Genomic DNA, 19,722 nt, shown 5'->3' on the forward strand with positions numbered 1-19,722 from the left:
ACCCTGTATATCAAACTTACTTTCCAACATTGATTCTTATAACAAATTTCTTATTTTGTTTTTAACTCTATCCGCCTAATACCAACTGATACAAACCAAATTTTAGAATTATAATTCCGTCATTTTAGTACTCTCGTAGATTTTTTGGACGAATTTACAAAAATCCATCCTTAAAAAAATATTTATCCAACTCGACAATTAAAAACTTAGTGGTGCTTGAAACTTCCACGATTAAAGCCTTGAAGCCCTTCATCCTGGTAGGCTTTGACAGTCCAACAAAAAAAAAATTAAAATGCTTCGATTTTTGCCAAGCTGGCCCTTCAAGAAAATGTCCATAACACTGATAAAAATGGTGTGCAAATCGACGATCATGTGGTTCAGCAAAATATCTCAAAAAATCCTTCCTTGATGATCCTTCCAAAATTGTTCTTAAAAATCCTTGGTGATTCTTGGAAAAATCTTATCAACATCCATAAAAACAACCTTGGTGGTCTTAAAAAAATTGTTTGTTAATATAGTCCACCATAACAGCTCAGGGTCATTGAAATATACATTTTCTTTCCTTTGAAAATTATCCGTAAATATAACCTATTGTAAAATACCTCTATAAGGTTCTGTTTTTTAAGAGACCTTTTGGAATTCCCTTTTTTGATTATTTCCTTTACCGATTTTTCTTCTGAAACCAAATTCGAGTACAGATTACCGGATGACTTTATGAAATTTTAGGTGACATAAAATAATTTATCTTCATTTTTTTTAGTTGATGTCAAATTTAAATTTGATTTATGTCACATTTTAATTGGCAATGATTTATATTGTTGTCGAAATTAAAACGTGAACATAAATTTCCACAGATTTATATTTCTCCCAATCTCTCAACTCAACTTTAAGATTATATCCACAACCTCCATGCCACCACCCCCACCCAACAACGTCTCTCCTCCTACCCAAATACTCACACAGAATATTGACACATAAAACTATTGCTTTTAATCGTTCATTGAACTTTGTATTTCATTTTTGTTCGAAATGGATCTATGCCAATGCATAAAATATTTTGGGCTGATTGTTTTTTTTTTTTTGGTTGTTGGTCATACACATATGTAAATTCACATGTCTAGGCGATAGACCAGACCTCACGATCGACCGACCGACTCATTCATGTTTTTTTTTTGTGCAGTCTTACAACCACCCTACTGCCCATGCCACCAACCCCATCATTCGCAGCTGAAGTGTATTCATTTCGGAGCAGCAGCATCACGCAATGCATTGCATACCAGGAAGCGTATTTTTTCCTAAATTCTCTAGAAAAAAGACGCAGAAAACTTTACGAAACATTAAGTTCTGCATGTGGACAGACTGCCGCACACACGCACTCGGCGAGCATCATGCCTCACAACTGGCACTCTGACTTTTCATTTTAGAAACATATGTAAACATAAAATTGATTATAAAATAATTTTGAGACACCAACAAAAATACAACAACTGCCGAAGATATCAGAAAAATGAAATAAACCAAAAAAATAATAAAAAATAACAAAAAAAAAAAAAAAAAAAAGACCGGAGATAGAATGGACTCTGGCAAAAGTTCATTAGACAGATATTTGCATTTGAAAATGTATATGTTTCAATTTACAAGTTCTTTTGGAGAGAGTTTCTGAAAACTGTCGCTATTAAGGGTCGAAAATCTTTGCAAAGGTCAGATTGCACATCATGTTCGAGTCATATGTAGAGAGACTTTTTCCACATTAATCGCTGACATTTCTATAGCATACTTTTAGACGCTCTCCAGATTTTTTGGAAATTAAAACCAATATCTTCAGAGTATACTATAAATTAATCTATATTTAAAATATAATATCACTATACAGGGTGAGATTAAAAAAACTGCTACAAAGTCAACGCCCTAATTTTTAATTTTTTTAAATTTTATTGAATGAAAGCAAAATTTTTGGAAATGGCATCAAATTTTAGAATATGTTTAGATTTGTTCGAATTGGTCACCTTTGGCATGAATTATGGTATTCAAATGGCCAATGAAACCGTCACACGCTGCTGCCCGAATGTTGTTCTGCGGTATTTGGGTCCATTGCCCGTGAAGCGCTTGCTTGAGGTGATCCATACTATGATATTTTTTAGTGCCAACATTGCTTTCCAAAATACTCCAGACACAATAGTCCAACGGATTGGTATCCGGAGATTTTGGTGGCCATTGTGCGCTGCAAATGAAGCGAGGAACCTCATTTTGTAACTATTCTTGGGTGGCGCGTGCTGAGAGCGATGATGCGGAGTTCTGTTGGAATGTCCAAGGTCTCTGGCCAAATTATTTGCATGCCCAAGGCTTTAATACCCCCTCCAGAATATTTTCGCGATAATATTCGGCATTTATTCTGATGCCACGGTCGATTAATACGAGCGGAGAGCGACCATCGGCTGTAACATCGCCATGGCCGGCGCTTGAGTTCTGGTGTCCCACCGAAGGTGCACATTTTCAGCTGACCTCTTTGGCAAGTAAACACGATAATTTTGCTGGACAACGAATGTTTTCTCATCGGATAAACCAAATTCGGCAGTTCACCACTTTCGACCAAGCGAAGTAACTCTTTACCTCTTTGTGTCTATTTTCTTTCTTTTGCAATTTTAACAGCTGCCGGATGAGTGGCTTTGAAATGACAGCAGTCTGAAGTTGGTTGCAGTTTTTTTCATCTCACCCTGTATAACGGCACCTCCCGATATTCGGTATTTTAATGGTTGTAGCGACATTATTCGCCGGAATTGTTTCAAATTTGGTATTTGATGTTCATAATGGATACTACAGCCTATGACAGAAAATTGGCTGTGCAGGTCCACGTTTTGATAGCCCCCTTATAATGGTACCTACCTATATTCTGTATTTTGATGATTTTAGCTACATTATTCACATAATTTTTTTTCAAGTTTCGAATTTGAGTATGACAAAAGTTGCCTATGCAAGTCCACGTCGTCCTATAAACCCTAATATAACAGCCACATTCCGTATTGTTTAGAATTTTTAACGGATTTTAATTATGATTTTATTTTTTTTATTTTTTTTTATTTATTTTTTTTTTTTTGAAAATTTCCAAATTTGTTCCAAATGTTGGAGGTTATTCAAAGTTCGGCCCGGTCGAACTTTCTGCTTTTTTACTTGTTAAAATATTTTATTGAATGACTACCGAGGCTATAATCATGGGTTTAAATTGTTTTAAGAACCTTCAAGGCCCCAAAGTATGCAACACCTTTTGCAGTTCTTTAATCAACAAAATACATTCTGTAGATCTTAAAAGACCATCTATGGGTCTCCTAAACATAGAAAAATTTCTGTAGGTCCTCTAAACAAAGAAATCCTTCCACAGGGCTTCTAGGCAGAGAAGACGTTCTATTGATCTTCTAATACCTCCTGTATGCCTTCTAAGCATAAAAGGCCCTCTGTACGTCCCTTACACAGAAGACCTTCTATAAGACTTCTAAACATAGAATACGCTAGGTGGTCTCCTAATCAGAGAAGACCTTCTTTAGACTTTTAAACATAAAAAACCTCGGTAGGTCTTCTTAACATAGAAGACCTTATGTAATTCTTCGAAACATTAAAGACCTTCCAGAGGTCTGATAAAAATAGAAAACCTTCTGAATGTACCCTAAACATAGAAGACCTTCAGTAAGACTTGTAAACATAAAATGTCCTCAGTGGTCTTCTCAACATAGAAGTCCTTCTGTAGTTCTTCAAATATAGAGTGTCCCTTAGATGTCTGATAAACAAAGAAGACCTTCTGAAGGTACCCTAACATAGAAGACCTTCAATAAGACTTATAAACACAGAATGCCCCAGTGGTCCTTCTAAAATTGGAAGAGCTATTAGAGGTCTGATAAAAATAGAAAACCTTCTAGAAGTCTGATAGATATGTGGAGATTCTAAACATAGAAGTCTCTCTAGAGGTCTGATAAACATAGAAGACCTTCTGTAGGTCTTCTAAATATAGAATAAACTTCTGAACATGGAAGACCTTCAGTTAGACTTTTAAACATAGAAGACCTTTTATGTGTTACCAAAACATAGACGAATTTCTATAGGTCTTCTAAACATGGAAGACCTTCTATAGGCATTCTAAACATATAATATACTCTTTTGTACCTGGAAGTCCTTTCATATGCATAGAAACCATCTATGGGTCTTCAAAACATAGAGGACCATCTGAAGTTCTTGTAAACATAGAATATTCTGAACATGGAAGTCCTCTTTTGAAATAGAAGTCAATTTATACGTTAAAACTTAGAAGGCCTTCTGGTTTTCTAAGCATAGCATGTCTTTCGTAGAGTTTAAAAACGTAGGAGAACCCCTATAGGTATCTAAAACATAGAATACCTTATGTAGGCTTTCTATATCCTCTTAACATGAAAACATGTCTTGGGTTTCTAAACATAGATCTTCTGTAGGCCTCTATAAGTCTTCTAATCATAAAAAAACATCTTTAAGACTTCTAAACATAGAAGACCTTCTATAGGTCTTCTAAACACCGAAAACATTCAGTGGGTCTTATGCCAAAAGTGAGAGTATGTTTTCTTTTCTCAATCAACAAAAAATAAATTTTTCTGAGGATATTTTATTTTGCTCTAATTTCGAAAATGAGTTTTCCCAATTTTCTCAGTTGGGAGGAAAAAATTCAACCGGCAGACATTCGTTGCCATAACAACAATGATGATGTCGATGATCATGATCATGATGATGCTCAGAACAGTGATAATGATGAGACAACCGCGACGATGATGCTGATGATGAGCATGGTGTTGGTGTTGCTGGCTGTTGGCGTTCACGCCGGCCGATCTGCTGCTGCTGCTTGAGACGAATGCTAAAGCAAACAAATTTATAAAAGAAATTTTCAAAATCATTATGAATTCAGTCAATATTTAGATCTTCAGCTAACAACGTTGTTGGCTGTAGTCTGTCTGTCGTTTGTCCGAATTACGCCAAAAACAAAAAAAAAAAAATCAAATACGAAACAGAGAACAAAAACTAATAAAAGGAATACAATACAATAAAATAACAGCACAACACAACAATATTAATATAAATATATATAAAGTTTGTTGTATTTATTAGAAAACGTCGAAACGGTTTTCATTTTTTGTTGTGGTATTTAAAACAAAAAAAAAGCGAATTTAATATTGATTCTAAAACGCAATCTAGACGAAGAAGAAGGAAGAAGAGGAAAATCTAACAACGCATTTTAATTGATGACAGTCTCAATATTTATTAATGAAACCGCAAACTGTTGCCATTTGTTGTTTTTTTTTTTTTTAATTTTCGATATTGTTATAACACAAAATGCAACATTATCTTTACAACAACAAAAATTGACCAGAAAAAAATATAATTCTATTTGGTGTTATGTAAATTGAGAATGGGACCAAAACTATTCCCCCCAAAAGCAACAACAAGAATGAGATTTGAAAAACAAAACAAAAAATCACAAACATTTGTCAGTAAATGTCAAAAATTTGTGTTAACACAGATATTTGCAAACAATACTGTTTTCAAATAAGAACAAAAAAAATTAAAAAAAAAAAACAAAGAATCAACCACAAAAATAAAAAAAAAAACAATAGCAACAAAATTAAGAACACACAACTTTTGTGAAATGGATACCATTCAAAATACCATTATTGTTCAATATAATGTCAAGTGGTCCGTCCGTCTGTCCAACCGACCCATAGATCACTTCATCATCGTTGTCGTCGTCTAACCCAACTATCAGTTACATTCCTTTGAAGCCTTATTTGGTTACACCATCCATCTGTCGATCCATCTATCTGCCGCCATAAATGCAACTTCTATCGAGCGATTGATCGCTTATTTGTTCACCAGCCTGCCACCAGCCAAACCGTCCAACCAACCGACTAAACAAACGCATCAAGTTTAATGCCATATTTGTTAATAGGAGATTTCGATCGATTTCTGACAGACGACATGAAACATAAATTATAATCGTCATACTTCAATTTCAATACAACAACAACAACAACAGCAACGAGCCACTGTTTGTGGTGGCTTCATAACAACTATTTGTGGTTGTTGTTGTTGGCGTCGTCGTTATTTGTTGCAGTTTTGACTTTTCATGGTGAAAATAATTTTTTTATTATTATTTGCCATTTTGGTTTGCAACATTTAGCTGCAATGTTTTTTTTTCCAATTTTGTTTTTGGCTGGCATCATATTTGGAAACCAGGTTTGAACTGATCAAGGAGTATGTAACTAATATTTCAATATGGTTTTCAAAATGACAGGTAGCAGTCTCATTCTCACTGTACTACCGAAATCGACTTTCCATGATTGTAAAAAGTCTAACAGCCTGCCTACGTCTGTCGAAAGAAAATTAATGGCCTGTCTCAAAGGTTTCATTCGCTTCATTTTCCAAAGAAATCCAATTTGTGTTCCACTAACTATCTGTAACGATTTGGGACTAGGATCGATAACTGGAAAAAAATGAAGAAAAAAATGGGTTGAGTGAAAATCTTCAGTCAAAATCAAACGGATCAAATCATCACTAAGTTTTCGAAAATTTTTGCCAAATAGCAATCAAGTTTTTGGTGCATATTTATATCCTCCACCTTGGAAAGGAGGGTATATTAACTTTGTCATTCCGTTTGTAACATCCTTAAATATTCGTCGTAGACCCCATAAAGTATATATATTTATAATCAGGATAAAATTCTAAGTCAATTAAACGATGTCCGTCTGTCTGTCTGTTGAAATCACGATACAGCCCACATTATTGACGTAGAGCGGTATAGTCCCCATATAACGGTACCTCCCGATATTCGGTATTTTGATAATTTATATCACATTTTTTCATGGGTTTGTCCGAAAATTGGTATTTGTAGGTCATAACGGGTCCCTGTGCATGTGGCAAAACAATGCACGTATAGGTCCACGTTTTGGCATAGCCCCCATATAGCGGTACCTCCCGATATTCGGTATTTTGATAACTTAAGCCACATTTTTTCACGGATTTGTCTGAAAATTGGTATTTGTAGGTCATAACGGGTCCCTGTGCGTGTGGCAAAACATTGCATGTATAGATCCACGTTTTGGCATAGCCCCCATATAAAGGTACCTCCCGATATTCGGTATTTTAATTTTTTTGCCACATTTTTTCACAGATTTGTCAAAAAGTTGGTTTTTTTTTGTTATAATGGGTTCCAGCTCCGGTGGCGAAGCATGTTTTGATATAGTCCCCATATAACGGTACCTCCCGATATGCGGTATTTTGATGGTTTTTGCCACATTTTTTCACCGATTTGTCTAAAAATTGGTATTTGTGGGTCATAATGGGTCCTAGTCCGTGTGGCGAGTCATTGTAATTATAGGTCCACCTTTTGGTATAGCTCCCATATAAATGCACCTCCCGATATTCGGTAATTTGATGATTTTTGCCACACTTTTTACGGATTTGTCTGAAAATTGGTATTTGTAGGTCATAATGGGTTCTAGCTCCTTTGGCGAAACATAGCATGTGTATGTCCACGATTATATGTATAGCCCCCATTTAACGGTTCCTCCCGATATTCGGCATTTTAATGGTTTTTGCCACATTTCTTTTAATGTTTCCTTTACCCTAAGGTAGAGGGTATTAAAATTTTGGCCCGGCCGAACTTAATGTTTTTTACTTGTTTTTTTTTTACAATTTCTATTCCGTTTTCATTCAAGAAATAATCAATAATATTTTGTTTCTAATTTTTCTATCAGTGCTGTAAAAACACCATTTTATGGTATGCGGAAAGGCAGAAGAAAAGAAGCTAACAGCTTAGAGAACCCCAATTAAACTCGAATTTGAATGACTATCTATGGCTTTAGAAAAACATGTTAAAAAGTATCAGACGATTCTTCCGACAGACGCATACCTTCTGCCAATGTTCGATTATTTAAATATATCTTGACTTCTCTTGATCCTCTATTGAGTGGGTTCTAAAGGAATGGAGCAGTATTGTCCATTACATATCGGACCTAACCATCCCAAGTTTCTGGTTGAGAGAAATATTTATATATAGCAAATTGTAAAGAATCGCTGGCTTGTTTCGTAAGTTATGACAGATACACGTATTGAAAATTATGAATCTTTTGAAGGCGAGGTATCAGAAGAGGTTCGCAGCTATATATAATCTTCACAACATATCTTGCGTTATCAAACATGTTTGTATGTGTAAAATTTGAAGAAAGTTGAATGTTTATTTGGCTTTCTTTGAGCGTTTGGTTTCTCAAAATCTTGAACCCTATGTGGGGGAGGTACCAGAAGAAATGGTCCGATCACTACCATCTTTATAACAGATCTTGTGTTGACGGAAATATTGAGATGTACCAAGTCTAAATGGAATCGGGTGTTATTTTGGATTTTTATGAGCTTCATGGATATTCAAAATGTTTACCCTTTCTTGCAGAGGTACCAGAAGAAGTGGTCCGATACATTCCATCTTCGCATCAGATCTAGTCTTAGTACAAATAATGGGATGTGTGAAATATAAGAAGAACCGGATGCTTATTTCGGATTTTATAATCATTTTCGTTTTTCAAAACTTTAACCCTTTGTGGGGGAGGTACCAGAAGAAATGGTCCGATCTCTACTATCTTTATAACAGATCTTGAGTTGGCGTTTTATGAGCTTCATGGGTATTTTTTTTTTTAAATTTTGACTAAATTTTGTGGGGGAGGTATCAGAAGGAGCACCTTCAAACCAGACGTTGGGTTAATAAAATAATTATTATGTGTGTAATTTGAAGACAATCGAACACTTACATTACATTTTAAAATAATTATTCAAAATTTTGACCCTTTTTTGGGGGAGGTACTTGATGGAGTGGACCGATTTTGCACCTTACCTAGCACTGATGCAAATATTAGGATTTGCAAAGTTGGAGCAAAATCGGATTATTCTTTCTCTTTTTGAGCATTTTTTCTTAATTTCGACCTTTTGTGTTGGAGGTACCATAAGGAGTGGACCAATATTACCCACGTCCGAACTCGATCTAAGATTGACAATAATATTATGATGTACCAAGATTGGACCAAATCGGATACTCCCTTGGAGAGACAGACAGACAGACTGACGGACGGATCGACTACAAATGTCCTGAAACGGACTTGGTTCAAAGAGGCCTAGGATCTAAAACCGCTTTTTCGACTAGGCACGTTTTGACCGTATCAAATGCTATATACCCTCTCTAGCCATATGGCTAAGAGTATAAAAAAACAAGTGTTGAGCGGGCGATACGAGGCAGAAAAAGACGCATTAAATTGACCTAAAAGTTTTTATTGGCAGCTTGGGAAAGGCAGATTGTTTTCTGCCAGTCTTAGCCACAACTTTACATTAGAAATTGCAACGAATTTGAATAGTGTTTACTGCCTTTGGCTATCGAACAAAATTTATGGGGGTTTCAATGATAATAAACCCTCCTCCGATATTGCCAGATTATATGCAGATTCACTGTATTTGGACGAAATCCATTTTAGGAGATCCTCTTTCTTAAATTTCTCTCAAAATTTAGAGGCTTCCAAGCTCCCCATTTTCTGTGTATATTCCCGGCGGGTACTGCTGTTAAGGCCTTTCCCAGGTAGTGTACTGACAATTAACATATTGAAAAGCTTATAAATATAAAAAACAACAGAAAAGGGATTTTTTATAGGATTGAAATTTGAATAAACTGGACTGGAGAATTCTTTGTATTATTAATTTGATATGGCATCTTTGTAGGGTAAAAATCGGGCTCAAAGATCTAAATCCTATTCTTCGTTAAATTTAATATCTAGACCACATATAAAAAATAAGTCTAGAAGGAAATATTGTAAATAAAGACATTTAGGTTTTTTTTTTATAAAGATAAAAAAGAATTGAGAATAAATCCAAATTGAAACCTTATGGTCTCCTATAAAAATCGACAACTTGGGGTTGATATAAAATAACTCTTCCATTGGCCCGAGAAAAGGAAAAAAATATATTATTGGTCCTGTATGAGAGATAGATAATCTGGAAGAAGGTTTTGTATAAAAATATCTTTTGGTCTATAGGAATTCATGGTATTCGCTCTTAAACTTCTTTGAAAACTTCTTCTTCTATAAAAAATCTTTTAGTCTTCCATGAGAAGTCCTCAGAGTCTCCATTCTCTTGGGGTTTTTATAGTATTCACTTTATTTTTTTTTTTTTTTTTTGACTTTTGGACTTCTATGATAAAACATGCCAAATATTAGAAAAGGGCTGATATTTTGGCATTAAATAAAAAGACATATTTTCATTTTTTTCTACGAAAGTTTTTTTATGGCCTGCGCTGAATAGAAAATTTTTCCCAAATCCGATGCTATTTTGTGGCATTTTTCATTTTTCATTTTCATGGCTAAGGTCACTTTTTCACCTAGCCGATTAGTCCTAAGAAATTATATAAAATTAATAGCTTGACCTCGATATGGTTAAATATTCCAAAAATTATGACGTCATAATAATACCACATACCGGCTAACCAGGCTGGCAGAGGCAAAATAGTCAAACAAATTGAAATCTCAAGAATTAGACAATGATTTAAAATGTTTAGTTTGTGTTTTATGTTGTTGTGAGCTAAAAATTTGCAAAAAAAAAACAAAAGATTTATTTGACAACAACAGCAACGTAAAATGAAACAATGAAAACAAAAGTGGAAAAACGTTTTATTTCCACTGCTGCAGTATTTTTGGTCTTTTAGTTGTTTTTATTCGTTTATTCGTTTCTTTTTGGTTCACATGAATCACCCACGCACTCGGTGGTGGTGAGCAGAAGAAGACACGGTAGCTAAAACAAGAAACAAATCTAAAGAAAATTATTTTAAAAATAAACCATAAATTCAGGAAATCACGTCAGTGGGTGAGTGAGTGAGTGAGTGAGAATAAGCTGCCTAAACAAATTTCATGTGAACTCAAGCATTTTGCGGGAAAATGCACCATTTAATCGAATGAATTTCGTTGCAGCGTTTTGTTTTTCTTTTGTACAGAACCCCAAAACAAAGTTTCCCAAAACGCAAATGTGTAACACCGGCAAACAGTGCTGCGCACTCAGTCGGCTGTGTATCTCACAGATGTCATATCAATATGCATCTTTTCATACACGCTTGAGGAAACAAATCTATGCCATAAGGTTAGCCGAGAAATAATATCCATCATAATCTGATTGACAAGAAAGATTAATTTTTGACAAGTCATGTGTGTGCTTTTCTTTCTTTTTTTTTACTTTCCTCAAAATATTATTTATTTGCTTTTCCTCAATGTCCATTGCACATTATTTGAAAAAATATTACCAATATGGCCAACATTTATTTTTGTTGTTTCTGTCCAAAAAGATTCATGCTATTGTAGCGGGTCCATCATGTCATCCTTTGGCTTTTTGGCTTTGATAATGTTTTAAAAATTATCTCCTATGGAATATATGGAGTTGGATAATGTCCAAATTTGTATAATACTGATGGGATTTCAGAGGTGATGTGGTTGTATTTTTAACCAGTTGACGACATGATTTTAAATTTAGATTCGGCAGACCTTTTTGGTCATATTTGCAATGAGAAAAACTTTTTAGAAAAAACTTCTTCTCACAAAAGCAGAGAAGGTCTTCCATTAGGCCTACTCATAGAAAATCAGAAGATCTTAAAAAAAGACTAGGAGGTCTTCTCATAGAAAACCAAATGGTTTTTTTTTATAGAGCAGCAAGAGGTCCTCTTATAAAAGACCAAGAGGTCTACTTATAAAAGACCAAGAGGTTTTATAGATGACCAAGAGGTCTTCTTATAGATGACTAAGACGTCTTCTAATAGAAGACCAGGAGGTCTTCTCATAGAAGACCAGGAGGTCTTCTCATAGAAGACCAGGATGCCTTCTCATAGAAAACCAGGATGCCTTCTCATAGAAGACCAGGAGGTATTCTCATAGAAGACCAGGAGGTCTTCTCATAGAAGACCAGGAGGTCTTCTCGTAGAAGACCAGGAGGTATTCTCATAGGAAACCAAATTGTTTTCTTATAGAGCATCAAGTGGTCCTCTTATAGAAGACCAAGAGCTCTACTTATAGAAGACCAAGAGGTCTTCTTATAGATGACCAAGATGTCTTCTAATAGAAGACCAGAAGGTCTTGTCATACAAGACCAGGAGGCCTTCTCATAGAAGACCAGGAGGTCTTCTCATAGAAGCCCAGGAGGTCTTCTCATAGAAGACCAGGAGGTCTTCTCATAGAAGACCAGGAGGTCTTCTCGTAGAAGACCAGGAGGTATTCTCAAAGGAAACCAAATTGTTTTCTTATATAGCATCAAGAGGTCCTCTCATAGAAGACCTGGAGGTCTTCTCATAGAAGACCAGAAGGTCTTGTCATAGAAGGCCAGGAGGTCATCTCATAGAAGACCAGGAGGTCTTCTCATAGAAGACCAGGAGGTCTTCTCATAGAAGACCAGGAGGTCTTCTCATAGAAGACCAGGAGGTCTTCTCATAGAAGACCAGGAGGTCTTCTCGTAGAAGACCAAGAGGTCTTCTCGTAGAAGACCAAGAGGTCTTCTCGTAGAAGACCAAGAGGTCTTCTCGTAGAAGACCAAGAGGTCTTCTCGTAGAAGACTAAGAGGTCTTCTCGTAGAAGACCAAGAGGTCTTCTCGTAGAAGACTAAGAGGTCTTCTCGTAGAAGACCAAGAGGTCTTCTCGTAGAAGACCAAGAGGTCTTCTCGTAGAAGACCTGGAGGTCTTCTCATAGAAGACCTGGAGGTCTTCTCTTAGAAGACCTGGAGGTCTTCTCTTAGAAGGCCAGGAGGTCTTCTCATAGAAGGCCAGGAGGTCTTCTCATAGAAGGCCAGGGGGTCTTCTCATAGAAGACAAGAGGACCAAGATGTATTCTTATAGAAGACCAAGAGGTCTTCCTATAGATGACCAGAAGGTCTCCCTATAAAAGACCAGAAGGTCTTCCTATAGAAGACCAAAAGGTATCCTTATAGAAGACCAGAAGGTATCCCTATAGAAGACCAGAAGGACTTCCTATAGAAGACTAGAAGGTCTTCCTATGGAAGACCAGAAGGTCAGAACGTCTTCTTATAGAAGAGCGGATGGTCTTATAGAAGGCCGGAAAGACTTATAGAGAAGTCCAGAAGGTCTTCTTATAGAGTAGTCTAAAAGGTTTTCTTTAGAAGTTCAGAAGTTCATCTTAAGAAGTTCAGAAATTCTTCTCTTAAGAAGCCCAGAAGTTCTTCTCTAAAGAAGCCCAAAAGGTCTTCCTATAAAAGACCAGAAGGCCAGAACGTCTTCAAATAGAAGAGCGGATGGTCTTATAGAAGCCCGGAAAGACTTATCGAGAAGTCCAAAAGGTCTTCTTATAGAGTAGTCCAAAGGGGTTTCTTTAGAAGTTCAGAAGGTCATCTTAAGAAGTCCAGAAATTCTTCTCTTAAGTAGCCCAGAAGGTCTTCCCTACAGAAGCCCAGAAGGTCTTCTTGAGTAGCCCCGAAGGAATTCTACTCTTGAGAAGTCCAGAAGGTCTGCTTCTTAAAAAGACCAAGAGGTTTTTATAGAAGACAAAGTGGTGTTCTCATAGAAGTCCATTTGGCGATCTTCCTCTGCAGATATCTTTTCTGTTGTTTTTCGACATCTATGTTTTCCATCGGAAATCCTTGTGGTATGTGTTATAGTGGACTTAGTCCACTTGGCCTTATAAAGAATTCATCTATAAATTATGGCAGCACATTTCTTACATACCTTGTATCAATTCTAATTGCCCCCATCCATTATCGAAATAATTGCGGCGGTATGGTTTCTTGGGTGGTTGGCTACTCGGTCTTTGGGTTGTAATTAAAAATTTGCCATAAATTTCGGCGCTTAATTAATGTAAATAATGGGAATTTGTGCCGAGAAGGCACAACACGAAGGCAGACAGACGATGAAAAAAAAATTTGAAACAAAAGATCAAATGACGTAAAATGTTGACGTTGTTGAAGTATTATAAATAAACATTATCTCTTCCTTATTGTTTACCAAAAAAAAGCAGCAGAAAAGAAAAATTACCTATCTTACCTTCCTCCCCCCCCAACAAATAATTTATTTTCCTCAAAGAAAAGAAAATGCGTTGTTAAATTTTTATTCTTCGAAGAAAATTTCCAAACAAATAAAGACAATTGTTTAAAATTTCAATTTCTGCAGAGAGAAACGTTTTGAAATTTACCGACAAATTGAAATTCGTCGAAACTTGCATACATCTGTGTAGACGAGCGTAAACATGTCTTTTCGCTCACGTTCCCGTGCCAGCCAACCGTTGGGTTCCACCTCTTCGAGACGGCGTTCTTTGTCCAGTTCCAGGGTTCAAGGTGCCGGCGCCTATAACTACAATGGCACATCGTATGGCAGTGGTCTATCTAATGGCGGCTACAGTTCTTCGTCAAGTTCCTCGAGACCCCTGAGTACCGGTTACTATCAAAATGGTTCCAATTCGAATTTAGCCTCATCATCGTACTATCAAAGTCCCTATGCCAGTACATACTCCTCCAGAGATAATCTCTATGGCAGTGGCACATCAGCGGGACGCAATAGTAACAGTTATTATTCGAATGGTAATAAAGCAAGCGCAGCATCATCAGCCTCAAGCTATCGCCATGAATACATTGCTGCTTGCTCCAAGGAAAGCTCAGCTGCCGCCTCTGCTGCTGCCACTAAAATACCGAGATCTTCATCGCCATTAGTAACAAGCAGCAGTCAACAGCATTATCATCATCACCATCAGCAACAGCAAAATCAGATTCATCATCATTCAATTACCATTTCCCTTACCCCTCCACCACCCTCACCCTCCTCTTCCAATCATCAGCATCACCATGCTTATGTGACAAATGCTGCCAGCTCGTCCTCCGCTTCTTCACATGGTCGATTGTCGTACCATCATTCATCACCCAAATCGTATATGCGTTCACCGCATGCCGCCTCACCATCACCCTCATCCAAGTCATCATCACCTTCATATGCTTCTACCAGCACAGCTTCTGGCCTCTATTCATCCAGCAATTCATCATCGGCCACCACAGGTACCTCCTCTTCCAGCCACAATAATAATTCCTACTCCAATGAAGCAAATTTAAAATCTCAATATTCTTCCAATTCTTCTTCCACATCTTCTGCGTCGACACCCTCCAACCCAACGCCCACCAACACCACAGCCTCCTCCAATGGTTATGAAGCGCCCACATCTCGCTACTCGTCCTCAAATTCCTACGGCTCCGATCATCGTTACAAAAGTCCCTATGCCTCGTCCTATGATAATGGCATCACTACAGCTTCGTTGAGTTTGGGTACAGCTGCTGCCAAAAATTCCAATTCCTATTTGAATAAAAATCTCTCCAGTTCACGTTCCTCGCTCAGTGCAACAAAACCCATGTCGTCATCGAATAGCAGCTTAAATGGATATTCCGGCAGTTCAGCGGCATCAACACCAAATGCGGCGGCAATGGCTGCCATTGTTTCGCGTAGCAGTTCTCTGCGGGAACAGGAGAGGAAATCGCGTACACGTTCCCGTTCACGTACAGCTGCCCAGAGATCTCTCAGTGCCTCATCGGAGAAGAGTGAAGGTTATGAAGTACGTTTGCGGAGGGAAAGTAGAGGGGGAAATTTTGTGGAATTGTTAACAAGAAAGAGGCGGGGTTTACATTTCGGAAAATGTCTTCACATGGGGGTGTTCTATTATTGGAGGTCATTTATGCTTAGAAGACCTAGGTCATCTATCTCCCTCCCAGAGGTTATATAGCCTTAAGCCCTTCTTGAGGTTCCTTTGAAGGTGATCTACTCATAGCTGGCCCCTTGGAGGCCTTTTAGCCCTAAAAGGCCTATTGAAAGTCATCTAAACTTTCTGGCCTCTTGGCGGTAATTTTTCCTTAGAAGACTTAATCATTTATACTTAGAAGACCACCTGGAGGACATCTATACTTAGAATACCTCTTGGACGTCACCTGTCTATAGAAGACTTATTGAAGGCCATCTATTCTCAGAATACTTCTTGGAGGTCATCTAGTCAGGGAATACCTCTCGGAGGTCATCTTCCATAGATGATTTCTGTGAAGATCATTTTGTCAAAGAACGCTTCTTTGAGGTCAGATTTTATGTATTATCTTTGGGAGGTCATGTTTACTTAGAAGACCACCTGGAGGTTATCTGTCCTTCGAAGACCTCCTTGAGGTCATCTATCCTTAGAAGTCCTCCTGGAGGTCATCTATCCTTAGAAAACCTCCAGAAGGTCATCTATCCTTAGAAGATCTTCTGGAGGTCATCTATTCTTTGAAGACCTTCTGGAGGTCATCTGTCCTTAAAAGACCTCCAGGAGGTCATCAATCCTTAGGAAAACCCTTGAAGGTCATCTTTCTTAGAAGACTTCTTGGAGGTCATCCAGACATAGAATAACTCTTGGAGGTCATTTATGCTAAGAAGACCTTCTGGAAGTCATCAATTCGTAAAATACGCCCTGATTGTCATCTAACAGAAGGCCCTCTTGGAAGTCATCTCTACCTTGGAGGTCATTTACTCATTGGATAACTTTTGAAAGTTATCTATTGATTAAAGATCTCTGTGAGAACATTTATCCATAAAAGACCTTTTGACAGTCAAGAAGGCCTTTTTTACATAGAAGACGGAAGATCTCTTAAATCCTACCTGATTAAAAAATTCTTGGAGGTCTTCTATCTCTAAAAATCTTTTAGAGTTGACCACATGTTCTTTATTTATTAAAATTTACCTCCAAAAGGACCCTCCTAGTTTTTGCTACAGATATTTCCGAAAGAAATTTGCATTTGTATAAAGGTTTTCAATATTTTTTAATTTTACTTGATTCGCATGTCCAACGTTTTTTAATCCCTTCAATGTTTTTATTTTTCTTTCTGCTTTTCCAGAGCGGTAGTGAAAATCGTGCTTCACGATCACGTGCCGGTAGCACAGTGTCGGTAGCCACATCGACCAGTTCGGCCACAGACGATAAGAAGACTCGTGATAAAACAGAAAGCAGTGGTGATAATATCGATTACAAAGCCTTGTGGGAAGCTGTGAAGTAAGTAGTGAAGTGTAATACCATGGCCACAGTCAAAGTCGAAGTGGTCAAGGGGAGGCTGATATGCTCTGCTATCCAATGGGGGAAATATTTGGTTGAAATGACAATTTTTGTAAATTTCTTTTTTATTTCCAGATTGGAAAATGAAAAACTACGGGCACAGCTGAAGAAGAAAGACGACGAGGTTATACAGACACGTGCCACATTGGAAAGATTTGCTAATGCTGTAAGTAAATTTTTGTTGTTCTCATTTTTGGATTTTGAATATTTTTTGGGTTATTTTTCAAAATACTCTACAAAGTGGGTTTAATTAGAACCTACCAAATGGGGGTTTTGGTCACAGTTTTTCTTCCGAATATTTGATATTATGTTTTACATGCAAAACAGTTACTTTTTTTTGGAAAATGTAAATTTTGAAAATAATTACATTTACTTACACAACAACAACATTTACACAATCCAAACACAAGGTGTTTGACAATATCTTTGAGAGGATTGAAAAAATATATCCACTTATAACGGAGATTTATTTGCATTATATGTAGGTATATTTTTTGTAAGTTTTTTTACGAGTGCACACAGAAAATAATGTTTACAATTGCCGAATTGCAGACTACATTGTAAAGCCATATTCTGAATTTAAATTATCTAGAATTCATAAGGACATATTCATATAAGATTTCGTAGAGGTTCTCTATCCGAAAATTTGTTAATCGTAATAAAACGAGGCATTCTTCGTATAGTTAACCTCTCAAAAGTTTTCGGAGTGGAGAAGACTTCCCAGGTTTTCTATATATGAAATCTTAGAAGGACTCTGTCTATATGTCTAAAATGTTTTCCATACATAGAAGACCTCTTCAAGGTCATCCCTATATACAGGACCGCTTAAAGGTCTTCCAGTGGACCGCATTAATATCTTATGACAATTCAAGTCCTCCTAATACATGACTTCTTCTGTATATAGAAGACTTCTTGAATAAGACCTCTTCTCTACAGAAAACTTCTCATAGGGTTTCTACTTATAAAAGACATCTCAAAAGGACGCGAACTACAAAAATATGAGCTAAATGTTGGCGAGCTCATCTTTATGGATGAGTAAAAAGGGAGTGATTTTAGATTAACAGAAGGAGGTTCTAACTGGATGTTAGAAGGTAGTATTTATACATGAGATTAATTTCCTCTTTACAGACCCTTGAAGGGTCATGTTAAGATGAGCAGAAGAAGGTTCTTCGGAGGGAGTCTTTATAGACGGGCTTAATGCTCACTTTACAAACTGAAGGTCCTCGTTATCAACAAAATATTTAGGGACGATGCGAAGGACCTTTTTTGGCGGCTTGAAGGATTTATGCATGATTTAAATTAAGTCTTCATAGATGAGTTAAAAGGGAGTCTTTTAGATGAGCAGAAGGAGGTTCTTATTGACGGTTAAAGGGAAGTCTGAATAGACTGTACGGATTAGCTGAAGGTCCTCGTTATAGACAAAATATTTATAGACGCAGTAAAGGACACTTTCATAGGAGATCTTAAGGTCCTCGTTATATGTGTACTAAGGAACTAAATGACATCGTTTTAGGCGAGTTAAAGGTCCAAACCGAATGACCTCTTAATAGGCGAACTCTAAAGAACCTTGACAACCCGAAAATCCTCCTTAGAGGCGAAGTGAAGGACCTCTTTGTAGGCCAGATGAAGACCTATATGTGATCTAAAGGATCCCTTATTAAAGGTGAACTAAAGACTCATTTTAGAGACGAACTGAAGGAGTTCCTTTATATGTGAGCTAAAGACCCTCGTTATAAATAAGCTGAAGAAGGCAAGCTGAAGGACCTCTTTTTAGGAGAAGTGTAGGATCTTTTTATAGACCATACGAGCCTAAAGCTCTTATTAAAGACGAGTTGAAAGCTCTATTCATAAACGAGCTAAAAGCTCTATTTAAAGACGACCTGAAAGCCCTCTTTAAATGGAACTGAAGGTCAGCTTGTGTATGGGAGACGAGTTGAACGCTCTGTTTATAGACGAGCTGAAAGCGCCCTTTAATGGCGAACTGAAAGACCTCTTTATTGAGAAGTTCAAAACTATTTTTTTAGAGGTGCTGGAGGTACTCTTTAGAGAATTATATTTTTATAGGATGAGGACCATTTTTATGGACAGGCTGGAGGCCATTTTTGTGGGCGGGCTAAAGGCCCTCTATAGACAAACTGTAGGCCCTCTTAATAGACGAACTAGTGGCTAGGTGAATGTCCTTATTATGGCGAATTAAAGAGTATTTTTATGGGCGAAATGAAGACCCTTTTTAAAGGCGAGTAAATTTCCAATTCAAGAACAAGATTAAGGCCCTTTTTATGGGCAAGATGAAGGTCAATTTCATTGGCTTCATAGATGAGCTGAAAGCTCTCTTCAATACAAGCTCTTATTAGAGACGACCTGAAAGCTCTCTTTAAATACAACCTGAAAGCTCTCTTTAAACCGAGCTGAACGCTCTATTTATAGACGAGCTGAAAGCCGACTTTAAAGACTAACTGAAAGACCTCTTTTTTTTAGATGTGCTGAAGGTCCTCTTTAGATAATCATATTTTTTTTAGGATGAGGACCCGTTTTATGAGCGAGCTAAAACCTCCCTATAGAGCGGCTAGATGAAAGCCTGTATTACGGGCG

General features: G+C 37.1%; 1 protein-coding gene across 4 annotated transcripts in view; it reads left to right on the forward strand.

Annotated features, from left to right (window-relative positions):
• The first annotated feature begins 4,923 nt into the window (after nt 1-4,923).
• Nucleotides 4,924-19,722, forward strand: part of LOC131804489 (protein phosphatase 1 regulatory subunit 12A) — a 30,630-nt gene continuing 15,831 nt past the window's right edge. The window contains exons 1-5 of one of the 4 annotated variants that reach the window (XM_059127435.1): nt 4,924-5,151; nt 14,190-14,596; nt 15,197-15,612; nt 16,916-17,070; nt 17,206-17,296. In XM_059127435.1, coding sequence (XP_058983418.1) covers nt 14,266-14,596; nt 15,197-15,612; nt 16,916-17,070; nt 17,206-17,296 — 993 coding nt within the window. In that variant the 5' untranslated portion in view covers nt 4,924-5,151; nt 14,190-14,265. The remainder of the gene's footprint in view (nt 5,152-14,189; nt 14,597-15,196; nt 15,613-16,915; nt 17,071-17,205; nt 17,297-19,722) is intronic. The other 3 variants (XM_059127433.1, XM_059127434.1, XM_059127436.1) reach the window with 3 other exon arrangements.

This window comes from Musca domestica, unplaced genomic scaffold, assembly GCF_030504385.1.
Source record: "Musca domestica strain aabys unplaced genomic scaffold, Musca_domestica.polishedcontigs.V.1.1 45, whole genome shotgun sequence".
In the NCBI taxonomy this organism is placed as follows: domain Eukaryota; kingdom Metazoa; phylum Arthropoda; class Insecta; order Diptera; family Muscidae; genus Musca; species Musca domestica.